This window comes from Syngnathoides biaculeatus, chromosome 5 (genome assembly GCF_019802595.1).
Source record: "Syngnathoides biaculeatus isolate LvHL_M chromosome 5, ASM1980259v1, whole genome shotgun sequence".
NCBI classification, from domain to species: domain Eukaryota; kingdom Metazoa; phylum Chordata; class Actinopteri; order Syngnathiformes; family Syngnathidae; genus Syngnathoides; species Syngnathoides biaculeatus.
The window spans coordinates 6,232,086-6,245,834 of record NC_084644.1 but is presented as its reverse complement, the minus strand read 5'-3'; the positions used below and the strand labels follow the sequence as shown (position 1 = coordinate 6,245,834).

At 46.5% G+C, this 13,749-nt stretch overlaps 1 protein-coding gene across 6 annotated transcripts in view; it reads right to left on the bottom strand.

Annotated features, from left to right (window-relative positions):
• osbpl3b (oxysterol binding protein-like 3b) overlaps positions 1–13,749 on the bottom strand; it is a 34,992-nt gene that overhangs the window by 4,575 nt on the left and 16,668 nt on the right. For 2 of the 6 annotated variants that reach the window (XM_061818896.1, XM_061818895.1), the window contains exons 3-19: positions 12,469–12,585; positions 11,846–11,899; positions 11,568–11,681; positions 11,207–11,371; positions 10,451–10,574; positions 8,451–8,554; positions 7,910–8,002; positions 7,673–7,829; positions 6,204–6,334; positions 4,843–4,944; positions 3,895–4,026; positions 1,978–2,071; positions 1,057–1,292; positions 815–952; positions 415–478; positions 263–341; positions 39–183 (exon numbers count right to left, since the gene is read on the bottom strand). In XM_061818896.1, the coding sequence (XP_061674880.1) occupies positions 39–183; positions 263–341; positions 415–478; positions 815–952; positions 1,057–1,292; positions 1,978–2,071; positions 3,895–4,026; positions 4,843–4,944; positions 6,204–6,334; positions 7,673–7,829; positions 7,910–8,002; positions 8,451–8,554; positions 10,451–10,574; positions 11,207–11,371; positions 11,568–11,681; positions 11,846–11,899; positions 12,469–12,585 (2,049 nt within the window). Of the gene's footprint in view, positions 1–38; positions 184–262; positions 342–414; positions 479–814; positions 953–1,056; positions 1,293–1,977; positions 2,072–3,894; positions 4,027–4,842; positions 4,945–6,203; positions 6,335–7,672; positions 7,830–7,909; positions 8,003–8,450; positions 8,555–10,450; positions 10,575–11,206; positions 11,372–11,567; positions 11,682–11,845; positions 11,900–12,468; positions 12,586–12,891; positions 13,002–13,309; positions 13,491–13,749 lie in introns of those variants that run through there. The other 4 variants (XM_061818899.1, XM_061818898.1, XM_061818900.1 and 1 more) reach the window with 4 other exon arrangements.

Here is a 13,749-nt window from a genome sequence, read left to right as displayed (position 1 = left end):
ATGGCCGCGCACGGAACCAGTCAGCGGGCCAGGCTCACCTTAACAAAAGTGATCTTGCACTGGCAGGCGTCGCTGTTGGAGTTTCGGATGGAGATCTCGCCGTAGTGCTCGATCCAGCGCTGGCCGCTCAGGATGTTGTGAATGCACGACGTCACCTTGTTCCACTCGTAGTGGTCTCCGGACCTGCGGCCATCACAACCAACATCTTCCCGCTGCTTAAATGCGCGACTCCGGCGTGGCGGTTCGAGGCGTTGACGCTCACCCGGGCAAGGTCACGTGCGTGCTGCCGACGGGAATGATCTCCATGGACTTCCCCCAAAACTTGTTCTTACACCTCACGTCTGCGAAAGGCGTAAAAATCGTTTTTGCATTTGAAAACTTGGAGCAAAAAACGTATGATCATCCCGCACGCACCTTGCCAGTAGATAAAGTTTTTGGATTCTGCGTGGCAAGCCGAGATTGGCGGATGATGGCTGACCTGTCGACATAGACAACAGAGATTTCGAATCCAATCTATTTGTGCAGGGACAAGGTTGACTAAACTGTTCTACATTTTGCTGTCCAGACGTAGAATAGAAAACAATGCAACATTACAGGAGATAAAAACCATAAAGTGTAACTTAAACCAATAAAACGGAGAATACCACAGTAAAAAAAATGAACGTTATACATAGAACACAAAAGTGGCAAGTCTTACACATAGTTGGGAAATGTTAAGAACAAGAGCAGGTTTTAAGAATCTCTTTCAAATCTCATCTAAACACTCGAAAATCGCTTGAAGATTCAACTTCAGTTTTTGGCGCGTCAAGCGTACCTGCTCCGCGATAAACTGGAAGCCTTTATCGGGTCGGTCACATTCGTAAGTCTCCCCCAGGACCGGATTGAAGGGCTTGCCGCCAGTTCGGTAGAAGCTGGACGCGTAACCCGACACCACAAATGTAGCGATGAAGACCTGCAAACGCGCAAGATAACTCGCGACTCGGCCACTTTTGATCAACAAAGAGCAGATTAAAGGTTAGGTCGAGCGAAGCAACGTGCGCACGAAAATCCGCTCACCATCCGTTGGAATTCGTTGTGCGTGCCGGCGGCCCGGTCGAGAAGCTCGCTGTACTCCAGCTCCTCGCACAACCTCTGCAGGGTGTTGAGCGGCTCGTTGAGATGCGCCGGCATGGCCACCTTGGAAAGGTCCTTGCCGATGTTGTTCCTGAGGATGTTCCACAGGCTGACGGCGCTGCCGTCGGGGCCGGGCGACGGGAGACGCGATCGACGCCGGCACGGGACCTCCCCGCAACCTGACAAAACCAAACACGTCACGTCCAAAATGATGTAGCGTAATACCCCATGAAGTATGTCTTATGCCCATATTTAGTCACGACTGCATAATTTCCTCATGTCCTCAGTGGGGCTCTGCTCTGTAGCCAGATGTGTCCTTGAGCGCATTTTAGCACGTAGGCTAACATTGATGAACTGCATACTGGACACTCTGTAATAATCAATTCCCAGCTCGAACCGGTTGAGACAGAAACCCTTTGTCTAAGTGGAAAGCCCCACAGGTTTGATACCACCCATGGTCCGCCCTTCTGACAAGACAAAGGATGTGCGCCTTCTCTGTATCTTCGCACTTGTGATCTGCTCTCTACAGCCATTGTCTGTCACTCATAAGTGCCCGGAATATTCTGTAAGTAAATTCTTCAAAGAAACTGTTCATCGCCTCCAGCCAACGTTCTCACTACCCGAAATTAAACAAACACGCGGAGGAAAAAAGCGTCCTCCGACGACGGCCTACAGCGCGCACTTGGTTATAAGCCTCGGTACACATAATGAGTTTAAAGCCAGCGTCCCGCTAGCATTAGCTTGGTGCTAGCGTTAGCACACCTGGTTATAAGCCTCGGTACTGGAAATTACAGTATATTCTTTCTTTCTCTCTTTTTTTTTTTGTTTTAAGAGTACGGCTCGCGTGTTTAAGCAATTTCTTACCTGAATTTTGTCTTCCGTTTTCCGTTTCATTGTTGAAGTTGTCCATGGAATTGTTGTCGCTAACGTCGCTGATGTACGAGTCATCTTCTGACGCCTAAATCAAAAACACGCCAACTTTAAATGGCGATGAAAGGCAGGGCGAGTTTCTTTCTCGTCATTTGGAGATGACGCCCCCCCCCCCACCCCCTTCTAAGGAGCGACAGCGTGGCGGTATTTTTAGCGGAAAGTAATTAACTTCCATTTTCACACCACCTCCGCCGACGTCGCTATCTGAGCAGCCACACGACAATAAAGTAAAGAAGGAAGTGCAGGCAGAGAGCCGCCGTATTTCAACGCAAATGAGTTACAAATGTGTCAAAATAAGTGAAAAAAGCTCCCCATTGGTTCAAAAACCCACACAAAAAATCCCCACAATTAATTTTATCATGCAGCTCCAGGCTGGATCCAAGGCGCAAGATCAACGCGGGTGAATGCACATAACAATAATTCTATTTTAATGAACATTTGTGAGCAAATGTCACCTATAATGGCTTTAATTTATGAGGGTTATTTTATCGCGTGTGTTTATTTTCGAAGCCAACTCTCAGGTATCTAAATATCCTCAAAGGGTTAAGTTTGATTACGGTACATTTGTGAAAATTATGCATTTTTATACCCAATTTTAGCGACTTTTTTTTACTTCAAGGGTTGCTTTCTAGCAAACTTGGTGCAAACTTTAGAAAGATACAATGAAGATGAATGACTATTAAATAATTACACTTTTGGTCCAAGAGATTTTTTTTAATTTTGGAATAACAATAAAAAATAAATAATAAATAAAATAAAAATAAAAAAATAATAAATACAACTCACGCTTTTGTTGCTATGGGCACGAGGCGAAAAAAAAAGCTTGCAGAATGTAGATTGTAAACAATTTGGGCAGCGGAATTTCTTTCTCAAAGTGAAAAGCGTGAACATGTAATGTAATATACGGTACCTCAAAAAAAGTCAGGAGACCGCTTCCATTCTAGCATAGACTTTACAAATAAATATACAGCTCAAGTACCCCCCCCCAAAAAAAAACACCCCCATTTTAATAAATTTGCATGATGAAAAAAAAGGTTTTCATCTTTTATTAACTTTCATATTGCCGAAGAGGAAGAAGGGGGTCCCCCCTCCCCTCTGAGCAGATGCATGTCCCAAAATTTCCCAAAGCCGTCCATCTGTTTTCTTAGCCACTTATCCTCACAAGGGTTGCGGGAGTGCTGGAGCCTATCCCAGCTGTCGACAGGCAGGAGGAAGAGTACACCCTGAACTGGTCGCCAGCCAATTGCAGTGCACAAACAGCCGCACTCACGATCACACCTTGGGACAATTTAGAGTGTCCAATTATTGTTGCGTATTTTTGGGATGTGGGAGGAAACCATATATATATATATAAAAGACCAGGTAGAGACCAGATAAAAAAACATGGATTTTTTTTTTTGTGTTTGATCATTTCTTATTTCTGGCAAATTATGTTCGAAATGACAATATTCATGTTTAGAAGTTATTTTCAGCACTTTGTACATGTAATGTTCATATTACATCCCACATCTCAAAAACATACAAAATTAATTGGACACTCTAAATTGCCCCGAGGTGTGATTGTGAGTGCGGCTGTTTGTCTCTACGTACCCTGCGATTGGGTGGCGACCAGTTCAGGGTGTTCCCCGCCTCCTGCCCGTTGACAGCTGGGATAGGCTCCAGCACTCCCCGCGACTCTTATGAGGATAAGCAGCTAAGTAAAATGGATGGATGTGTATATATGTGGTACCACAAATACTGTAACAAAATGAGAGAATCCAAATGATGAATTATGCTTACTGTAAGCGCACACACACAGTTGTTATGTTTTTTTTTTTTTATTTGCCATAAGATGCATTGACTTTGGCTTACCTCATTTTCTGAGGAACTATTAGACAAGAGAACCTCCTGCGCGTCAAAGAACTCAGACAGCGACTCGGTTCTGCTTTCATTGGACTCCTGATGCACCAAAGAACGGGACTCGGATGCAGACTCGTCTTGTTTCTAGGAGACACCGACATCCAAACGTATGAATCGCAAAAAGCAGTGCCCCTGTGGGTCGTTCTGGGGGGTTCATGGCAACATGCGTGAAATCAAAAGTTTTTCAAAAGCTTTATCAATGCTAATGAACTGCTGAGATGACGCGAGGCGCGCTCATATTTTGAATATCCGGCTAACGATCGAGTTTAGTGTACATCTGTTTTTTAATATCCATAAAAAAAAAAACTGCGGGAAAATAGTACCGCAGTATTCATAACAGCTCCGTTCCATCTGTTATGCAAAATCATCACAATTGAGTATCATGTAACTGAGCAATAATATTTTTCTTTTTAATTAGAGAGGGACAGCTTGTTAATTTTCCAATTAGCAATCCCCGAGGATGCGCGTGTGCTGTGTGTGTTTGATTTCATTTTTTTTTAACAAATTTCCTGGGGCGCAATTAGCGCGACGAGCCGACTCTCCGCGGACAGTAAATCAGACGATCGACAGAACGAGCCGTCGCGTGATCGCACCAAAGCGCTCGGCGGCGTGCAAATGATTCACAGAGGCCAGATCCACAATGTGTTCTTCTTCTTCTTCTTGTCTTTTTTCATTTTTTAAATGCGGCGTCCAATCGTCATGAGTGAGGGGGCGTGTGGACCAGAATGAAAGAAACGACAAATCATTGAGGATGTGGGAGGCAAATAAGGAGGGATGTAGTAATCAGAAGAACTGTCATGCTGGTGGCTACGCCGTGGGGGTGGGGTGGGGGGGGGGTTGGGGGGGGGCTGTGGGTGAAGGCGGGGGAGCCCGGGAGTCACTGATTTCCCACGCACCCACCTGCACAGCGGCAGTGAGACTGACTAATGCGGGTTCGACGACGTGAGACTCTGCGTGAATCTTGCACAGGCGCTCTCGCAGCTCTGAGTTCTGGGCTAAAGCCTGAAAAATAACAACCAGCGGACACAAGATTTGAACGCGCACCCCACAACCGAGGCCCTCGTGACTGGCTCGCCCTTAAGCTTTACTCACCCCTTGATTGGTCAGCTTAAAAAAAAAAAAAATGGGGGGAAATGATCACCTTTTCAAGCATGGAGTACATGGAACGTTCTCACTTTAGCAATTCACCATGCTGCTTATCCTCACTTGGGTCAAAGGTAATTTGAGAGCAATCCAAGCTAACTTTGGGCCACAGGGGTGGGGTTCTCCCGGAAGTGGTCGCCGACCAATCGCGGGGCACATATAGACTAGCACATTGGACAATTTAGCGCCTCCGATTCTTGATCCAAGAGGCATTTTCGAGGAATGTGGGGAGGAAGTGGCAGGAAGCGCGGGAAGAGCAAGCAAACCTACACACGGGCAGGCTGGAGCTCAGATTCAAACCGGCAACCTCAGACGCAGATGGTCCGCCACAGTCCAACATGCATACAATATTTCTAATGATGATACGCGGGAATAATCGTTTAAAAAAGTAGGGCACACTTCCTAGCGGTATTGAACGAGAGGGTGTGTCATAAAAAAATTACGTCTACTGTACATCGTTACATTTTCATTATCGAGGTTGCTTTTTTTTTTTTTTTTTTAATTGAACCAGGACGTTGCAGGCCACCTATCTAACAAACTAACAGATGAACAAACAGAGGGCGGCCCAGCATTTGTGGCACTCTACAGTTGGCCGTTTATTAATTTTTTTTTTTTTTGGGGGGGGGTGGTTCCCTGATTTTTCTAGTGAATAGAAAATGAAGCTTAATGACAAAAGCGATGCACAAGCAGAAGGTAATCATCCGCAAAGCGCTCTACAGAGTGCCGTTGCGCTTAAATTCATGAGGTCGAACGCAGCGTCGCGTTTATTTTTTTTTTGCAATTGTCGCTTGACGTCGGTCGCGCGGGGGTGGGGGGTGGGGGTCGCAACGTGCGACGGAAGACGACCCCCGGCCCGTTACTGGCGGTCGGCTGAGTCACGAGGAGCCGGCAGACAGCAAAGAAATGAGATGCAGCGGAAAGCTCACAAGTTCCCCCCCTGCGGTGGTGAGACCACCGACGTTGACTTTCGAAAGGGAGTTAAAAAGCCTGTGCGGGAACTGCCGGTGACTCAAGCGCGCCCCCCTCCCAAATCCGCCCCCGCCCCCCCTCGGCTAGTCAGCCCCTCAAGGAGACTCGAGCGGCGCGTGAAGCGCTTCCGCGAGCGTGCGCCCACGTACCGCCGTCAGCGCTTTCTTCAGGCCCAGCGCCTGGGGGGAGGTAGGGGGGCAGGTCTCCTGGTCCACGCACAGTCTTAGGCGCTCCCTCTCCGACGTGAGCGAAATCAGGGCCGACTTCATGGTGGCGTGCACTGAAAAAGAGCGCAAAGCAAGCCGGGGATCGCCATTTGGACGCAACGACAAAGACTTCGCGAGAACTGAGCGGGGGTGGGGGGGGGTGGGGGGGGGACTTTTCTAATTGCTAAAAATATTTCCTGCAGGAGCAAAACGAAACTTTTCACTTAGTAGCAGCTCGGGAGTATGATTGATGACTGATTTAATAGCCGGGGAGAGCGGCACGCGTCTCTTTGCGCCGTGGTGAGAGGCTGAAGACATTTTGTTTATTTGCTTCATACATGCCGTGATGACTGTACAAAATTCATCTTCAGCTGCTTTGGGATGTACACAAAGTGCTCGGGTTCCATTATTTGTTTGTACACAAGTCAGAAGTTGTCCACCATCACTAACAATACATATCCATCCATTTTCTTTGGCGCTTATCCTCACGAGGGTCGCGGGTGTGATGGAGGCTATCCCAGCTGTCTACAAGGCAGGAGGCGGGGTACACCCTGAACTGGTCGCCAGGCAATCGCAGGGCACATAAGAGACAAACAGACGCACTCACAATCACACCTAGGCACAATTTAGAGTGTCCAATTAATGTTGGACGATTTTGGAGATTTGGGAGGAAACCCACGCAGGCACGGGGAGAACATGGCATGGCTGGGATCGAACCCGGGTCCTCAGGACTGTGAGGCCAATGCTTTACCAGCTGATCCACCGGTAGTGCCGCCCTAACAATAAATATTTGCAACTTAATTGATCTTTTGCGTGACTTTTTAACATCCTTAACTATCCATTCATCCATTTATTTTCTTCGCCACTTATCCTCACAAGGGTCGTGGGGAGTGCTGGAGCCTATCCCAGCTGGCAACGGGCAGGAAGCGGAGTCCACCCCGAACTGGTCGCCAGCCAATCGCAGGGCACATAGTGACAAATATTCACACTCACAATCACACCTAGGGGCAATTTAGAGTGTCCAATTAATGTTGCAGGGACGGGGACATGTAAACTCCACACAGGCGGGTCCGGGGTCGAACCCGGAACCTCAGAACTGTGAGGCCAACGCTTTCCAGCTGATCCACCGTGCCGCCTCCTCAACAATCATACAAGGGTAAAAAAGAAGCCAATTATGCAAGTAATGTAATGTAGAGATGATTAAAAAAAAAAGAAATTGACTTGAATGACGCCTCGATCATCTCTTTTTTTTAATATTCTCAATGGTCGCGCAAGTGTAAAAAGAAGCTCACCACTGTTCATACCCATCCAGTGTACTGTCAGTGTCAATCATAAACTGTACAAACAACGATTCACAAACACAACTATGGAGGATTTCGTCGCAATTTCGCCTCGGCGGACGCGTCACTCACGGTTCGTGGCCACGCGGCAGAAGTCCTCCTGCAGCTTGGCCGCGTCGAAAGCCGAGTCCCGGCACTCCCGTTCGCTTTTGTCGCCGGCCAGCGCGGCGGTGGACAGGTTGGGGTTGGACGCGTGGAGGCGGAGAGAAGCCGAGATGCAGCCGGGAACCTGACGGAAGCGGAGATTATTCCAGCTATTTTCATTTTTTTTTTTTTTCCCCTCTCAACAAAGACTTTTTGTCACGTTACCTGCAGGGTAGTTTTGACGTCTTTATTGTAGTTTTTTGTGCGCCACTTCCTCTGAAGCCTCTTTTCCTTCTTTGGGCTGTCAAATGTTGACGCCTAGCGAGTACAACGCAGTGAACTGAACGTTAACCTTGAGACAAAAATAGCGTCGGAAACGCGTCAAATAGATTTGAAAAGTTCTAAAAATAACAGCGACGTAGAATTTGAGTTCGAGGGGCGTCAAACGCATTTCTATCGCGGGCCACATTGTCGTTTCGGTTTCCCTCAGAGGGCCGTTATGACTGCGAAACCGCAAAAATATTTCATCGCCTCATCATATTTATACACGAAATTTATGAACTAGTTTTGGAAGGGTGAAATATTTGGTAACAAAAAAAAAACTTGTAATATCTCAACATTATCTGACAATTTGAAAATTTGGTAGAGATTTTCACAAGAATCATAGAGTTTGACACGGTAGATTTGCCTTCGGGGGCCACATAGGATCGCCTGGCGGGCCGGATCTGGCCCCCGGGCCTTGAGTTTGACACCCCGAGCAAATCACCTGAAGAGCCTGGATGGAGGGTGCGGAACAGGTCCGGTGGAGGACCTCCATGCTCTGGAGGAGGTGGCTCAGCTCCAGCAGGTGCGCCTCACAAACTGACAGGTCTGCGGAGCGGGCGATAAATACAAAAAATTAAAAAAAAAAATGTTTTTTTTAATGTCAACACCAGTCGTGAACAGTATTCAACAGCCGTTGAACGATGATTTTAATAAGGTGGGGACGCTTTGTGTTCTCATTCACGGAACCGATAAAGAAAATGCTGACCCGGAGCAGAAAATTTGGTTTTATGTTCTGCTTTTAAACTCAACTCTACAGTTATAAATTATATCATAATAAAATCTCATATTCCGTCTACTCCTCCCCCCAAAAAAGTCTCACTTATCGAATCATTTTACCAAATAGGAATGCTGAAATTACTACTTGAGGCAGCAGAGGCCGCTGTTGCTGCAAACGCAAAAACTAAAAACTAACAAAGGGGAATAAATATTCGTTACAGTGGTACCTCTACTTACAAAAATCTCTACTGAGAAAATATTCAGGTTACGAAAGTTACTCTAGTTACAAATGAAATTCAGGATATGAAAAGAAAAAAAAATTGGCGAACGTAAACATCCTGTACTGTATCTAGTTTTGAAAGTGGTGCGATAGAGCTCCTCTCCCATTGGCCGCAGCTGTAGTGGCTTACTGGCATCACATTGGCTAAGAGCGACGTCAATATTTAGCCATGACGCATTTCCTGTCGTTGCCATGTGAGGCGCAATAGAGCAGCTCCCCCTATTGGGTAGCACGTAGGGTCTTCCTGGTTTCACATCTCTACATTTGGGTAGGAGCAACGTCAATCCTTTTTGGGGGGGGGGGCGTCAATCTTTACCCGCAACACACTTCCTGTATCTTCACCGCCGAATCTATAATCATAAACTTGCGGATTAGGCTAGGTACGTGTAAAATGCGCTTCTACTTATGAACGTTTCACGTTACGAAACGACTTCCAGTTGTCGAGGAACTGCAATATTTCGGCGGGGAATTTCACAAAATGTGTGATGAGAGAAAAATTGTCGTCTGGGATCAATATAGTAGCCAACATATATATATATTTTTTAAAAATGCATGTATCCGCTTATTTTGTATGCGTGATGTGGAAAAGGAGACATTTGGAGATATAAGCGGTTCTGCCCCCACAAATTCAACAAACCACAGATGTAATTTAAAATAAATAATTCCTTGTATTTCATTTTTCTTTTCTTTACTTTCTTTTTTTTTTAGGGAGGAAAACAATCCCCAAAATGCTTGCGGGTGGTTCATCCCCTCAAAACAGAAGAATTTTGGGGCTGCAAAAATATATGTAAAGTATAAAAAATATACATATTTATCTCAATATAAACAAAAATAATGGGTGTCAAATGGAAGAAGAATTTGATTAATTTATTCACATAAAATATTTTAAATGTTTTAAATATATCCACAGTATCAAAAATATATATACACATATAAATAAAAAAATAATGGGTGTCAACTGGAAGAAGAATTTTATGAATATAAAATATTTTACATGATTTTAATATATCCAAAGTATCAAAAAATATATATACATATATAAATAAAAAAATAATGGGTGTCAACTGAAAGATGAATTTTATTAATATAAATATGTTTTAAATATATCCAAAGTATAAATATATATAAATGAAAATAATGGGAGTAAACTGGAAGAAGAATTTTATTAATAAAGAATATTTTATATTTTTTAAATATATCCAAAGTACAAAATTTATATATATATATATAAATTTAAAAATAATGGGTGTCAACTGGAAGAATTTTATTAATATAAAATATTTCATATTTTTTAAATACATCCAAAGTATAAAAGTAATGCAAAAATATCCATATAAATTCAAAATAAAATAATGGGTGTCAACTATCTGGGGATTTGAGATATAGAGGAAGTGGCGCTACAAGGCGATGAAAATTTTGGATGGACGCCCGGGCCTCCTCCTCACCTTCGGAGCATTTCTCCATGTCGTCAGACGACCGCAACCACGCCGCCACCTTGGCCTGGCTGTTGCAGCCGAAAGGGAAGCCGCCCGCCGAGTGCGCCGCGGACTGCCGGCGCGTCGGGCCGCACTGCGCAGAGAAACCACGGCAAAAGATCAGCCCGATAATCACGATTACTGTAATTTCCAGCCTATAAGCCGTGACTTTTTCCTCACACGCTTTCAACCTTGCGGTTAATGCGGCGATGTCGCTAATTTGTGCACTTTTTTTCCTACTGGCCACAAGGGGGCACTCGGGCGGAAAAGGTAAGAATGAGACCGGTGGAATATATGTGCCGAGGAAGTGACTTTTACCGGCCCTGTTAGCGGTGTGCTACCGTGTTGCTGCTGTGTTACTGGCGTGTCTCAGTGATATTTACCGGTAAGTTTTATTTTAACCGGACCTGTTAGCGTGGTGGTAACGCTAACGTTAATGCTACTCCTAAACTCTTTCTGTGTACTGTCTTTCTTTGTAAATATCTCGTGTTTCAATGTGGGTGGGCACTTGCGGCTTTTACACAGCTGCGGCGTATGCATGTACCAAATGGTATTTCCTCTACAAATGTACTTGGTGAGGCTTGTAACCAGGTGCGGTCTGTCGGCCGGGAATTACGGTATTTACTTGTTCCAAACGGAAGATTTGAATGGCCAATGTTGGGAAAATGAGGATAGCGACGAGCAGGAACGCAAGAATTTTTTGGCAACCGAGTCGAGTCGAGATACCTTTCTACTAGAAGCGCTGTCGCCGAAGCCCGGGGACGCGGGGGACGGGCGGCGGGGGAAGTGGAAGGACTTGTCGTCGGGACACGCGGCGATCTCATTCTGCCGGTAGAGCCGGTGGTGGCGCAGCTTGGACACCCATTCGTCAAACAGCTCCTGCGACTCGATCTGCGGAGGCGCACGAGGACGAGCGGGGTGACGCGAGACGCCGGTCGTCACGTGCGACGCGAGGTCGCCCCGCACTCGTTGGATACCCGCAAGGGGAATCGGGGGGGGGGGGGGGGGCCTGCGGGCTTCCTACCTGGCTTCCAATTCATCAGCTGCAGGGGGGGGAGGGGGGCGGTTGACTATCCTTGCGGTTTACCTTCAGGTGATAGATGTTCTCCTCAGCGTCGAGATCGATGCACTTGGCTTTCTTCTTAATGGCCATCACGGAGAGCCCCACGTCGATGCGGCCGTGGACTTTCCCCTTCTCCAACTGCGAGTCGACACGTTAGCTCATCAACACGCTGGATCGTAAACGCCAAACTCCATCATGAATTAATTGCCTGTCGTTGCTCTAGTAGGCAACACAAGACGAGAACGGTAGACCGCACGCTGTAACGGGCGAGGCCGCGTCGGCGGCGGCCGCGGGGCACTCACGTCGGCGTTGCACTTGCCATACTTCAGGATGCCCTTGTCCAGGGAAAAGTACCTCTATACGGAGGAATACAAAGAAAAACACACCGTGTCTGTCATCGTCACTATCCGGCCTATCCGGTTCTCGAGATCTTACTGCACATGTGAACTGCTGAAAGCACTAAAACAAAAAATGTCGATACTAAACATGTACACCACTATTAAGCGGCAGGCCATTAGCTAATGTATCTGGGAGGAAGACTTTCATGTGGACCGTCGACATGTCAGCATGCGACTCCTCGATGGGGGGAAGGGGGGGGGGTCATCGGGTACAAAAGAGTAGGGTTTCCCAACCTTGATTGAGACAAGGCCGATATTTTACATGAGAAAAATCATCAAAGTATACGGATTGAATGTCCCGCAGCTAAAGACAAGCAAGTCCTGGTTGCGGATTTGTTTCAAACTTGATCCTGGAGGGTGGTGTTCGTGCTAAAATTAGTTAGTCAACTAATGTTTAACATCGCCCGCCTTTGGGTTTGTTTATTTTTTATCACAATACGATCTGGACTGAGCAACGGGTCAGTCGAAGCAGGATTTTGAATGGGATACCGACACAAAACTGCAAACATTAAGAGGCGAGCGCGCACCTTATGCCAGCCCTTGAGGGGCCATTTTCTTTTCTTTAGCACGTAGCTTTCCTGTTTCTGCGGCTCCAGGATTGCGCCAAAGCCTCCGCGCAGACCTTCCACAATTTCCCAGCTGTCCTGCACGGGGGGAAAAGGGAACATAATTTATTGGAAATGAAAGACTCAACACTAAATCAGAACAAATGATGTCCTTGTCGAGGCTTAGTTGGATCGGTGGTAGGATCCTCTTGAAAAATGACTCCCGGTGTACTTGTAAATGTCGTCGTAAAGAGACAAAAAAATTCGTGGGGTCAAATCCGCCTATAAGAAACCCTCATAACCGACAAAGGAGGTTTAAACTTAGAACCTCGTCACTTTTTCGATCTGAGAGTTTGTCACACCACCAGTGAAACCGTCACACGGTGAGTCACCGGACACACGTACGTGGCGGCCGCCAGACAGTCTGGACGCTCGTTTTGAAGGTCGAGACGCACTTGGAAAGCGTTACAGTTCTCCAGCACCGCTGAGGAATCGGAGACATGTCGAGGTTCCTCCTGCAGGTGGTAGATCGCTTTGAGCGTGGAGCCGAAAAACTGCAAAAACGCGCCCGCCCGACCGGTCGTTGGCGGCGGTGGTGGTGGTGTGACCCGCGGGGGACCGCAGTAGTCGCGAGCGCCTGCTTTTATTTACAAATGGAAAAGCTTTTGCGGTGCGTGAAAAATTAATGACGTACCGCTTGCAACAACAACACAGACCGCGGCGGGAATTTGTACACGCGTGAGAGGAGACGAGATTTGATGGAAACGTTCAATATCCTGGAAGAGGACGACGGAAAGAAAACGAGACCCGGCGGAGTGCAGACCTACGGCAAGCTGGAATTTGTGGTCTGAACGGCGACGCTAAACATTCTTTGTGCCAGGGTAAAGAACAGTTTCTTATTTGCATTGATTACAAATATAAAAGTAAAACGTGAATTTAGAATTCATGACTAGCAGGACAACCGACTAAGCTTTATCGCCATGACAATGATGTGTTGTGCTGTTTCCGGCTTCTTGCTGCTGTTGCTGTGTTTGTACCGCAATTCCCAGCCTACAGAAGGCACCTGGTTATAAGCCACACCCAGTACCTTTGTAAAGGAAGTACCATTTGGTACATACATACGCTGCAGTTGTGTAAAAGCCGCAAGTGCCCACATTGAAACTCGCATTGAAACACGAGATAGAAAGAATAACGGTACACAGAGTGTTTAACGCTAGCTAACGCTAACGCTAGCGCCACGCTAACGCTAATGCTAGTGCCACG